This window comes from Capra hircus, chromosome 18 (genome assembly GCF_001704415.2).
Source record: "Capra hircus breed San Clemente chromosome 18, ASM170441v1, whole genome shotgun sequence".
Classification (NCBI taxonomy): domain Eukaryota; kingdom Metazoa; phylum Chordata; class Mammalia; order Artiodactyla; family Bovidae; genus Capra; species Capra hircus.
Window position 1 is genome coordinate 41,175,438 of NC_030825.1, and position 13,796 is coordinate 41,189,233.

The 13,796-nt window shown below is 39.8% G+C and overlaps 1 protein-coding gene across 1 annotated transcript in view; it reads left to right on the forward strand.

The window, feature by feature from the left end:
• HYDIN (HYDIN, axonemal central pair apparatus protein) overlaps window positions 1-13,796 on the forward strand; it is a 346,678-nt gene that overhangs the window by 157,420 nt on the left and 175,462 nt on the right. The window contains 2 exon segments of the mRNA XM_018063160.1: window positions 8,371-8,535; window positions 9,891-10,043. Of these exon segments, the coding sequence (XP_017918649.1) occupies window positions 8,371-8,535; window positions 9,891-10,043 (318 nt within the window).

Below are 13,796 nucleotides of genomic sequence, written 5' to 3' on the forward strand. Positions count from 1 at the left end.
TTCCAAAAGGCCAGTGTTGCGGCCACAAAACCAAGGCAGGTTTAGGCTGCATCAGAGAACACAGTACTCCACAGCTGAAGGAAGGAGAGGGCCACCTGTCAAAGCAGTGCTGGAGTGCTGTCTTCAGCTCTTGACAGGATGTTTTTTTAATGGAAGCTTGAAAAATAGAGAATCATGTTCAGAGTAACCAGAAGGTCAACCCATGTCATCTGAGGAGCAGGCACAGCATCTAACCTGGAACAGATGATTAACTGGAATGAAATAGCTACCCCTAGTCAAAGGACTGCTGTATAAAAAAGGGAATTCAAATTATTCTGTGGGCTTCTCTGAGAAAAAACCAGAAGCTAAGAATGGGGGTGACAGGAGACACCTTTTCTAGCTTTCAGGTGTTCAACAGCAGAACAGGCTGGCCACTCACAGCGCATGATCACCTCCAGAGCTCAGAACAGAGCCTGAGTCACATAGAGTGATGGGGAAGCTGTTACTGCACAGCTGGGCTGGGAAGGGCGAGACACCAGCCTCAGGGGGACCAAAACAGTAATCAAGATAGACAGTGTTTTCATGCTGCACTTGAAGAAATCAAAAGTATCTCGAGAAGTCCACGATAAATAAGATATCAAAACATTTGGTAAAGGTGGAATCAGTGTTACTGATTTTCCTTTGGCCTCAGGGTCCAGGAAGGCTAGGCAGATCGTTGCCACAGAAGGATGTTGAGTTATGATTAGGTCAAGTTGAACCAGACCAGGTACAGAAAAACCATGGGGCGCTCCAGGCAGGTGAAATTGGCACCATCTGTCCTTCCTTCCAGAAGTGGGGGCTCTGAAAAGTGTTTCCCTGAATTATTCAAACCTATTTGACTGTGGGAATTGTTTTTTTTTTTAATTTTTTATTGAAGGATAATTGCTTTACAGAATTTTGTTATTTCCTGTCAAACCTCAACATGAATCAACCATAGGTATACATATGTCCCCTCCCTCTTGAACCTCCCTCCCATCTCCCTCCCCATCTCACCCCTTTAGGTTGATGCAGAGCCCCTGTTTGAGTTTCCTGAGCCATATGGCAAATTCTCATTGGCTATCTATTTTACATATGGTAATGTAAGTTTCCATGTTACTCTTCCCATACATCTCACCCTCTCCTCCCCTCTCCCCATGTCCATAGGTGTGTTCTCTATGTCTGTTTCTCCATTGCTGCCCTGTTCTTCAGAACCATTTTTCTAGATTATGTATATGTGCATTAGAATACAATGTTTATCATTCTCTCTCTGACTCACTTCACTCCGTATAATAGGTTCTAGGTTTATCCACCTCATCAGAACTGACTCAAATGTGTTCCTTTTTGTGGCTAAATAATATTCCATTGTGTATATATACCACAGCTTCTTTATCCATTCATCTGTCGATGGACATCTAGGTTGCTTTCATATTCTAGCTATTGTAAATAGTGCTGCAATGAACAGTGGGATACATGTGTCTTTTCCAATTTTGGTTTCCTCAGGGTGTATGCCTAGGAGTGGGATTGCTGGGTCATATGGTGGTTTTATTCCTTGTTTTTTAAGGAATCTCCATACCATTTTCCATAGTGGCTATATCAATTTACATTCCCACCAACAGTGCAAAAACATTCCTTTTTCTCCACACCCTCTCCAATATTTATTGTTTGTAGACTTTTTGATGATGGCCATTCTGACTGGTGTGAGGTGATATCTCATTGTGGTTTTGAGTTGCATTTCTCTAATATTGAGTGATGTTGAACATCTTTTCATGTGTTTGTTAGCCATCTGTATGTCTTTTTAGGTCTTTTCCCACTTTTTGTTTGAGCTGTTTGTTTTTCTGGCATTGAGTTGTATGAACTGCTTGTATATTTTGGAAATTAATCTTCTGTCAGTTGTTTGTTTCATTTGCTGTTATTTACTCCCATTCTGAGGACTGTCTTTTCACCTTGCTTATAGTTTCCTTTGCTGTGCAAAAGCTTTTAAGTTTAATCAGGTCCCACTTGTTTACTTTTGCTTTTATTTCCATTACTCTAGGAGGTGGGTCATAGAGGATCTTGCTTTGATTTATGTCATCAAGTATTCTGCCTATTAGTATTCCTCTAAGAGTTTTAGAGTTTCTGGTCTTACATTTAGGTCTTTAATCCATTTGGAGTTTATCTTTGTGTGTGGTTTTAGGAAGTGTCCTAATTTCATTCTTTTACACATAGCTGTCCAGTTTTCCCAGCACCATTTATTGAAGAGACTGTCTTTATCCCATTGTATATTCTTTCCTCCTTTGTCAAAAATAAGGTACCCATAGGTGCATGGGTTTATTTATGGGTTTTCTATCTTGTTCCGTTGGTCTATATGTCTGTTTTTATGCTGGTACCATTCTGCCTTGATGACTGTAGCTTTGTAGTAAAATCTGAAGTTGGGAAGGTTCATTACTCCAGCTCCATTCTTCTTTCTCAAGACTGCTTTGGCTATTTGGGGTCTTTTGTGTTTTCATATGAATTGTGGAATTTTTTGTTCTAATTCTGTGAAAAATGCCACTAGTAATTTGATAGGGATCACATTGAATCTGTAGATTGCATTTGGTAGTATAGTCATTTTCACAATGTTGATTCTTCCTACCCAGGAACATGGAATATCTCTCCATCTTTGATTTCTTTCATCAGTGTCTTATAATTTTCTGTGTACAGTTCTTTTGTCTCCTTAGGTAAGTTTATTCCTAGATATTTAATTCTTTTTGTTGCAATGATGAATGGGATAGATTCCTTAATTTCTCTTTCTGATATTTCATTGTTAGTATATAGAAATGCAAGTAATTTCTGTGTATTGATTTTGTATCCTGAAACTTTGCTAAATTCACTGATTAGCTCTAGTGATTTTCTGATACTATATTTAGGGTTTTCTATGTATAATATCATGTCATCTGCAAACAGTGAGAGCTTTACTTCTTCTTTTCCAATCTGGATCCCTTTTATTTCTTTTCTTCTCTGACTGCTGTAGCTAGTACTTCCAGAACTATGTTGAACAATCCCGGTGAGAGTGGACACCCTTGTCTTGTTCCTGATCTTAGGGGGAATGCTTTCAGTTTCTCACTATTGAGAATAATGTTTGCTGTAGGCCTATATATGGCCTTTACTTTGTTGAGGTAGGTTCCTTCTATGCCCATTTTTTGAAGAGTTTTAATCATAAATGGTGCTAAATTTTGTCAACAGCTTTTTCTGCATCTGTTGAGATTATCAGTTCAGTTCAGTTCTGTTGCTCAGTCGTGACCAACTCTTTGTGACCCCATGAATCACAGCACGCCAGGCTTCCCTGTCCATAACCAACTCCCAGAGTCTACCCAAACCCGTGTCCACTGAGTCGGTGATGCCATCCAACCATCTCATCCTCTGTTGTCCCCTTCTCCTCCTGCCCTCAATCTTTCCCAGCATCAGGGTCTTTTCAAATGAGTCAGCTCTTTGCATCAGGTGGCCAAAATATTGGAGTTTTAGCTTCAAAATCAGTCCTACCAATGAACACCCAGGACCGATCTCCTTTAGGATGGACTGATTGGATCTCCTTGCAGTCCAAGGGACTCTCAAGAGTCTTCTCCAACACCACAGTTCAAAAGCATCAATTCTTTGGTGCTCAGCTTTCTTCACAGTCCAACTCTCATATCCATACATGACCACTGGAAAAACCATAGCCTTGACTAGATGGACCTTTGTTGGCAAAGTTAATGTGTCTGCTTTTTAAAATGCTGTCTAGGTTGGTCATAACTTTCCTTCCAAGGAGTAAGACTCTTTTAATTTCATGGCTGCAGTCACCATCTGCAGTGATTTTGGAGCCCAGAAAAATAAAGTCAGCCACTGTTTCCACCATTTCCCCATGTATTTGCCATGAAGTGATGGGACTGGATGCCATGATCTTAGGTTTCTGAATGTTGAGCTTTATCATTTGGTTTTTGATCTTTCAATTTCTTAATATGGTGTATCACATTGATTGATTTGGGTATATTGAAGAATCCTTGCATTCCTGGAATAAACCCAACTTGACCATGGTGTATGAGCTTTTTGATGTGTTGCTGAATTCTGTTTGCTAGAATTTTATTGAGGATTTTTGTATCTATGTTCATCAGTGATGCTGGCCTGTAGTTTTCTTTTTTTGTGTTGTCTTTGTCTGGTTTTGCTATCAGGGTGATGGTGGCCTTGTAGAATGAGTTTGGAAGTGTTCCTTCTTCTGTAATTTTTTGAAAGAGTTTTAGAAGGATAGGCATTAGGTCTTCTCTAAATGTTTGATAGAATTCTCCTGTGAAGCCATCTGGTCCTGGGCCTTTGTTTTGGGGGAGATTTTTGATCACAGCTTCAATTTCAGTGCTTGTAATTGGGTTGTTCATAATTTCTATTTCTTTCTGGTTCAGTCTTGGACACTTGAACTTTTCTAAGAATCTTTGCATTTCTTCCAGGTTATCCATTTTATTGCCATATAGTTGTTCATAATAGTCTCTTATAATCCTTTGTATTTCTTCATTGTCTGTTGTAACCTCCCCTTTTTAATTTCTAATTTTATTGATTTGATTCTTCTCTCTTTTTTCTTGATGAGTCTGGCTAAAGCCTTGTCAATTTTGTTTATCTTCTCAAAGAACCATCTTTTAATTTCATTAATCTTTACTGTTGTTTCTTTCATTTCTTTTTCATTTATTTCTGCTCAGATCTTTACAATTTCTTTCCTTGTACTAATTGTGAGGGTTTTTAAAATTCATTTTTCCAGTTGTTTTAGGTGTAAAGTTAGGCTGTCTATTCGATGTTTTTCTTGTGTCTTGAGGCAGGATTGTATGGCTAGAAACTTCCCTCTTAGAACTGCTTTTGCTGCATCACATAGGTTTTGAGTTGTGTTTTTATTGTCATTTGTTTCTAGAAATGTTTTGATTTCCCTTTTGATTTCTTCAGTAACCTGTTGGTTATTTGGAAATGTGTTGTTTAATCTCCATGTGTTTGTGTTTCTTACAGTTATTTTCTTGTAATTGATATCTAGTCTCATAGTGTTGTGGTCAGAGAAGATGTTTGATATGATTTCAATTTTCTTAAATTTACTGAGGTTTGATTTGTGACCCAAGATATGGTCTATCCTGGAGATAGTGTTCCATGTGCACTTGAGAAGAAGGTGTATTCTTCTGCATTTGGATGAAATGTCCTGAAGATATCAATAAGATCCATCTCATCTAATGTATCATTTAAGCCTTGTGTTTCCTTATTAATTTTCTCTTTTGATGATCTGTCCATTGGTGTGAGTGGGATGTTAAAGTCTCCTACTATTATTGTGTTACTGTCAGTTTCTCCTTTTATGTCTATTAGAGTTTGTCTTATGTATTGAGATGCTCCTATGTTGGGTACATAGATATTTACAATTGTTATGTCTTCCTTTTGGATTGATCCTTTGATCATTATGTAGTGTCCTTCCTTATCTCTTGTAATCTTCTTTATTTTAAGGTCTATTTTGTCTGATATGAAGATTGCTACTCCAGCTTTCTTTTGCTTTGCATTTGCATGGAATATATTTTTCCATCCTCTCACTTTCAGTCTATATGTGTCTTTAGGTCTGAAGTGGGTTTCTTGTAGACAGCATATATATATGGGTCTTTTTTTGTATCCATTCAGCCAGTCTGTGTCTTTTGGTTGGAGCATTTAATCCATTTAGAGTTAAATTAATTATTGATATATATATTCCTATTGCTATTTTCTTAAATGTTTGGGGTTGATTTTGTAGATCTTTTTTCTTCTCATATTTCTTAACTATATAAGTCCCTTTAACATTTTTTTGTAAAGCTGATTTGGTGGTACTGAATTCTCTTAACTTTTGCTTGTCTGAAAAGCTTTTTATTTCTCCCTCAGTTTTGAATGAGATCCTTCCTGGATACAGTAATCTTGGTTGTAGATTTTTCCCTTTGAGTACTTTAAATATATCCTGCCATTCCCTTTTGGCCTTCAGAGTTTCTGCTGAGAGATCAGCTGTTAAACGTATGGGGTTTCTCTTGTATGTTACTTGTTGCTTCTCTCTTGCTGCTTTTAATATTCTTTCTTTGTGTTTAGTCTTTGTTAGTTTGATTAGTATGTGGCTTGGCATGTTTCTCCTTAGGTTTATCCTGTATGGGACTCTTTGTGCCTGTTGGACTTGATTGACTATTTCCTTTTCAATGTTGGGGAAAATTTCAACTATAATCTCTTCAAAATTTTCTCATATCCTTTCTTTTTCTCTTCTTATTCTTCTGCTGCAGCTAAGTCACTTCAGTCGTGTCTAACTCTGTGCGACCCCAGAGATGGCAGCCCACCAGGCTCTTCTGTCCCTGGGATTCTCTTCTTCTTCTGGGACCCCTGTAATTCGAATGTTGGTGCATTTGATATTGTCTCAGAGGTCTCTGAGACTGTCTTCAGTTCTTTTCATTTTTTTAACTTTATTCTGCTCTTCAGAAGTTATTTCCACCATTTTATCTTCCAGCTTACTGATAAGTTCTTCTGCTTCAGATATTCTGCTATTGATTCCTTCAAGAGTATTTTTAATTTCAGTAGTTGTGTTGTTTGTCTCTGCATGTTTATTCTTTAATTCTTCTAGGTCTTTGTTAATTGATTCTTGCACTTTCTCCATTTTGTTTTCGACGTTTTTGATCATCCTTACTATCATTATTCTGAATCCTTTTTCAGGTAGTTTGCCGAGTTCCTCTTCATTTATTTGGACTTCTGTGTTTCTAGTTTGTTCCTTCATTTGTGTAGTATCACTCTGCCTTTTCATTATTTTTTTTTTTAACTTATTGTGTTTGAGGTCTCCTTTTTCTAGGCTTCAAGGTTGAATTCTTTCTTCCTTTTGATTCTGCCCTCCTAAGGTTGGTCTAGTGGTTTGTATAAGCTTCTTATAGGGTGAAATTTGTGCTGAGTTTTTGTTTGTTTGTTTTTCCTCTGATGGGCAAGGCTGAGTGAGGTGGTAATCCTGTCTGGTGATGATTGGGTTTGTATTTTTGTTGTTTGGATGAGGCATCCTGCCCAGGGTGCTACTGGTGGTTGAATGATGCCAGGTCTTGTATTCAGGTGGTTTTCTTTGTGTGAATTCTCACTATTTGATACCTCCTAGGGTTAGTTCTGGTGGGCTGCAGTCCATGGGGTTACTAAGAGTCGGACATGACTGAGCGACTTCACTTTCACTTTTCACTTTCATGCATTGGAGAAGGAAATGGCAACCCATTCCAGTGTTCTTGCCTGGAGAATCCCAGGGACAGCGGAGCCTGGTGGACTGCCATCTATGGGGTCGCACAGAGTCGGACACGACTGAAGTGACTTAGCAGCAGCAGCAGCAGCAGCAGCAGCAGCAGGGTTAGTTCTCTGGTGGTCTAGGGTCTTAGAGTCAGTGCTCGCACTCCAAAGGCTCAGGCTTGATCTCATTCAGGGGTGATTCTTGTTTAAGGAAATGTCCCTCTTGTATGTCTGTGGCTTAGAGTTGTATGTTGTGGCTTCTTTCAAACCTGAACAACTGCGGTGGTGGCTTGGCAGCCTGCTTCGGTGTCCAGGTGGATGACTGGGCACCCCAGGCAGTGGCTTGGGTGTGGGCTCCCAGCAATGTGATTTTTAAAGTTTTATTTGTGTTACATAAAAACTTAGTAATGTGCTGCAGAACCGGGTTCTTAGGAACACACACTAGTAAACAATGGACAATGTTCATTTATTCACCTACCTGTTTTTCCATTTAAGAAACATATACTGAGCATGTATTTTGGGCCAGAAAGTGGGCAGGTATTGAGGAGAGAGGCCCAGGTCATGCCCTAAAGATGTTTATAGCCCTTGGAGAAGATGGACATGTTGATAGTGCAGGCTGAGGAAAGGGACTGAGGGATGCTCCCTGAGAACAAAGGAAGTGCCTGGACTTTAGGGCCTGGACACCCCTTGGGGTTTCAGGATGAGTGAGGGGCAGGTCAGAGGGTATGGGCATTGCAGAAAGAGTAACCATAAGTGCAAAGGGTTGGAGGTGAAAGCAGTATCATGTGTTCAGGAAACACCAGTGGCCTCTACTGATGTAGTGCACAGGGGTGAAGTGGACAGGGATTAAAGCGTGAAGGTGCAAAAGCCCTGTTCAAGGAATTTGGCCATGGGAAGCCGTTGTTCTGAGCTAACTCACTTTGTGGATGGTTCTGCAGTTTTCTGGGTCACACACTTTGGATTTGGGGCTTGTGCACCTCTCTTAGCCAGAGTTCCTTTTGGCTGAATTGAGGCGGTCATCCCCATTTACTTGCCCTAACAACAGTACATTATAAAACCCTCTGTGGATTCAGGACAATGCTTGTTTCAAAATAATGTAACATGCTACTGGCTTCATACTGAACCGGAGGCTTGCTTATCCTTCTAGCTTCTCTCCCCCACCAGGTATATCAGGATGTGCCCGCTGTGCTGCTCTCTAGTCCCACGCCCTGTGGGATCATCCCCCCGCACAGCACAGTTCACATACCTCTGACCCTGGAGACCCAAGTGCCTGGGGAATACAGGTCCACAGTTTACATCTCAACCTTTGGGAGCCAGGATCCCCCGATGGTGAGTGCCTGTTTTCAGAATTGCAGTTCTAAGCGCCGTACTTCTTGTGGGGACATTCTAACCTTTGCCTGTAAGGTACTCACCATATTTGCATATCCTCTAGTTGTTGGTCTTCTAGAGTCTTTCATTTTCTCTCTGCAGTGGTAAAATACCAGGGCTGGTACTTCAGGAATCTGTTTTGTGGATATCTCTGAAAATGGTGCTTTATAGCAATTGATTTTTCCTCACACATACAGACACACCTGACCTCTCTCCAGACCCATGAAACCAAAATCTCTGAGGACAGAGGACCAGCACACCCCTTCTCAATTGTTCCTACTACAAAGCTGGGTATCCCTAGCTTGCTACATGTGGTCTCTGAGATTGATTTCCTTCACGGCTCACCAGGTCTTTTCCTGTAGATTATTGGATATGTATACACAACTATATGCTACAGCATATCCTATTATATTCTTGGACTTATATCACCGATTAACCTTAATTACTCCAAGCCTGAGAAAAGGGAGACATGGAAAGCTCTCTGCTGCTTGAGCTGAATCAAAGGACAAATCTTGAAGGAAGTTACCCAATAGGCTATTAATTTCTAGACATCGGATTTACTTGGAAGCTGGGTGGTGTCAACATGCGTTTGTTTGAAGTGATTCTGATTGCTCAGAGAGTATAATAAACTAGGGTTTTGCTTTTATCTCTTCCCATGTAAGATCATGTAGATAAGCCATCTGACATAAAGCAGCGTCATTAAGGCAGGCCAGCTGAAAGGTGCCACAGTCCAGGTAACCTGCTAGCCTACACGCCTGCCCTGCACAGATGCAGCACAGATGTACCTTGCTGAGCAGGAAACATTTTATGAAAGAAAAAGACCCCCTTCCTTGGGCAGACAGAGTGCCTGGCCGAGAGCATAGCGGAAAGGAGGGAGAGCAAGGCGAATTTCAGTCCCCAGCCTGCACAGCTTTGCATGGTGGGTGCCCCTGTCGTATTGCTAGTACAGCAAACAGCCACATCCAGCCCTGAAGTGCTGGTCCTTAACCCCTCAGTACTCCTGAGACTGGAGTTCTGGTGGCATATATTGAACTGTTATTCTGGTTTCCCATCAGTGCACGGCTCTGGGCTGACCCAGGGAAGCAAAGCTTTATTTTAAGGGAGGAATTCCATGCTAGATTCTCAGGTCTGATCAGAGGGGCCATCCCTGTGACCCTTCACTACAGAATATCAGGGAGAAGGACTGTCAGTTCTAATAGCAACCTTTTATGTCCCTGCTTTTTATAAAGGGATGCTTAGAAGGTTCCGTTTCAATTTGATTTTAAAGGCCCATCATTTCAGCCATTCCTGTATTGTTTCTCTTGCATGGACTGCAGGTATGTCACTTAAAGAGCATCGGAGAAGGCCCAGTTATCTATGTACATCCTAGTCAAGTTGACTTTGGCAATATCTACGTCCTGAAGGACTCCCTCAGGGTTCTCAACTTGTCTAACCAGTCCTTCATCCCTGCATTATTCAAGGCACACATGGTGAGTAGATTGTGCGCTGTCACATGACGAAAACACAGCTTTGCTGTATCTTGGAGGCAGTGGCCTTATTTCAGCAACATGTCTTTGAAAATTATCTACAGAAGTAGAGATTTAATTGCAGAGTTCAATTGCATTAAACTGTGTTATTCTCATCCCTAGTTCCTCTTTATTATAACCCACTCCTGGGTATGTCTCTTAAAAAAAAAACAAAACCAAAAACACTAATTAAAAAAGACACACTCACTCCTATGTTTATAGCAGCATTATTGACAATTGCTAAGACATGGAGACAACTATGCCTGGCTTTTCATTTTTTCAAAGTATTGTCTTTTTTCTGTGTATTAAAGTAAAAGACATGTTTTAACACTTAACTCATTGATTTATAGTCAAACCTCTTAATTATTTTTTATAATGTTTTATATATTACCAGTGAGCACCGACAAAAGACCACTAAAATGTATCTTTATGAGAGAGCAGAGTTCTCACATCTTAGCCTTAACTGTGAACAAAATCTATAGACTAAACTCATAGGAATAAGGAATAAGAGAATAACATCCTCATTTATCAAGATGGGCATCTTGTCTCTTACCATGTAAAAGTCATAGCCATTCCAAAATGGACCATGCTCTTCCTAAGCCTTACCAAGTGACTCTTTCAGTCACAAGAGGACACCAATGGCAGTGATGTCAAGAGACTTCCAGAAGCAAAGGTTTGTACTTGGCAGACAACTGTAAGCCCCTCATGACGACCCTCACTTGAGACTTCCTTTACTTTGGCACAACTAAATGTGAAACTCATAAGACAGATTCCAGTAGATCGCACTGATTATAAACTACTCTAGGAGAAGGAAAGCTGTTGATTACACGATGGGTCAGCACCTTCCCTGAATATAGAGTGACAGCTCTACTGGTTAAATATGATTAGTTCAAGTATAAGCTCAAGCCAGAATGAAAGGAGACTTGATTTCTTTGTCATGAAAGAGCTAGCCAGAAAATAAAAGAAAAATATATTGGTTTCCTGCATGCTTTATAAGCCTTTCCATCTTCATTCTGCCTATTCCAGCTCTTAATTAGCTTTAGCCAGTTGTTTTTGCTAATTAGTTATTATTCAGGCATACACTTAATACTTGTCACCACAGAGGGAGATTAAGGCAAAAGTTCCTTCATATGGACCAAATGTGACTTTTTTATTTCAAGTTCTCCTTTCCCTCCTCCATACAAATCTACAACTTCTTCCCCATCGCCAGCATCACCATCAGCAGAACTGCAGTGGATTAAGTGTTTGTGTCCTGTGCCACCCCCCACCCCCAGCACCACCAATTCATGTATTGAAATCCTAACCCTCAGTGTGATGGTATTAGGAGGTGAAGTTTTGGGGAGGTAAATAGGTCATGAGGATAGAGTCGTCATGAATGAGATTAGTGCCCTCACAAAAGAGACCCCAGAGAGCTCTCTCACCCTCTCCATCACTTAAGGATACAAAGAAAAAAATGGCCATCTACAACCTGGAAGAGACCTCACACCAGAACCTGACTATATTGACACTCTAATCTCAGACTACCAACCAGAACAGTGAGAAATAAATTTCTGTTGTTTGAAAACCACCCAGTATAGTATTCTGTTATAGCAGTCTACATTGACTAAGACGCCAACTCACGTTACTCTTAAGGGACCCCTGTCATTGTCATTATAAACTAAAGAATTTATTCTGCCTGTTTGTGCCCTGACAGTAGACAGTCATCCTCAATAATAAGCTAGTACAAAATGAAACACACTTTTATGTGATGAGAAAAGACAGATGCATTAAGGAGCATGGTGTAAAGGTTTATTAATGGTATGAAATCCTGACACGCATACATAAAGATCAGATGAAGTTGATCGGGGAGCAAGTCATATTCTTCCTCAGTGCCATTTTATCTTCTCTGTCACAAGTGAAAGGAAAGAGACTGGAGAGGCATCTGTAACATGGTAGAGCTCTCTGTAGAATGGCATTTGGGATATTTTTTAAAATGTTGGTTGTGATGAAATTGTATGCAGCATTGTTTCATGCTTTGGAAGGAAAAAAATCCTCCTCTGGGATGTTAGGATATTAAATTGAAATGAGCCTGGGAAAGAAGGGCAACATTTATCTGAGGGTGGGCATGGTCATACCCCTTGCACAGTTGTCTTACATATAGTAGTCACTCAGCAAACAGTGGTTGAGTATCTGAGAGCTGCAGTAATATTCTGTACTATCAACAGTATGGGTTCTAGTCAGACACATCTGGAATCAAGCCCTAACTCTGCGTGTGCTAATTCTGGGCACATTGTTTAATCTTTTTGAGGCTTTGGTTCCTTCCCTTTCAGTGGAACTAATAATGGCATCTAAAAGATTAAACATGATAATTACGTAGAAAGAGCCTGGTGAAAAATAAACATCAGCATTCAATAAATGGTAGTTTTGATTATTAATGTTGATAGACAAAAAGATCTAGGTGAAATGGCTTATGGAAAGACTTTTTATTTTTTTGACACTATATTTTAAGATTTTTTTATATTTCTTAGGTAAGAAAGAAAAAGAAATAAGGCATACTCAGAGAGGCGTTAAGATTTCAAAGTGAACTGATCCACACAGTATAGTGCTCTATCAGATGGGAGCACTATTACTGCCTTTTTTCTTACACTTCATTTGTTTCTGTAATTTTTGACAGTGAAGCCGGCTTATAAAATATAAAACATTTTTGTTGATGAATCCATATGTGTTCTTCTACACCAAAGAAAAGAGATTTATGAGCAAATAACTTACTTTAGAAATTTTAGGTCCATTAGCTTTCTGATCCTCGGAGTTTATTTATTCCTGTATTTGTGCAGATGCTTCCTGGCACCATGTAAATCATGTCTGTGTGCTCAGAGCAGTCCTAGTTCCTTTTATTTAACTGTCTTCATGCCTTGTGTTTGATTGAACACCTTTGACTGAGTCCTGAGAAAGCGGTGATTTTCAGAAAGAACATTATTGTCCCTGTAGAAAGGTACCTCCTTGTAGCCTTTAAAGATTATTGGTAATCTTAAGAGCTGTGTAATCGTAAGAGCTATGTAAGTTACAGAAACCGGCTTCCCTCATATAGTCAAACTCTGCTGGCCTTAAAATTCTCACAGACTTCCCCCTAACCCCTACTCCCTGCAAAGGGGGAAATTAAGAAGTAGGACAGTTGCTTGACCAATAGGAACTCTCAGCATCTCAGTGACTAAGCCCTTTCAATCAATCTGTGATTCTAAATTCCTTCCCTCTAAGAACAGGGAGAAAATCTGGGCACAATATGACAAATCACAAGTTTAAGGGAATGATGGAGCAACAATGCCAGTGACAACAGCCCTGAAGAGAAAGGAAGTTAAGAAATTTAAACCCAGCCTTTATGACTGCTTTTTCTATATAGTACCAAAAGAGGTTGAAAACTAAAAGGAGCTTTCAGGAAACTTGTTGATCTAAGAAGATAGACACTGGAATCAAGACAGGCTAGAGAGATAAAAACTGGAGAAGAATGAACTTGGTAAAACTCTCAGACTTTTGATTCCGACTAGGAAAAGCTATATTCTGGAAACAAAAGTGACCTAATGCAGACCTCATAATCTCTGCCTGGATGAAGGAGTTCCAGGATTCCTAGTTCCCTCCACATCTTTCCTAGAAGCAAATATATGTTCTTACCAGAAGACAACAACATGATTCTAAGCCTCAAAATATCTCTACAGTTTTCATATACAATGTCAAACAGTTAAT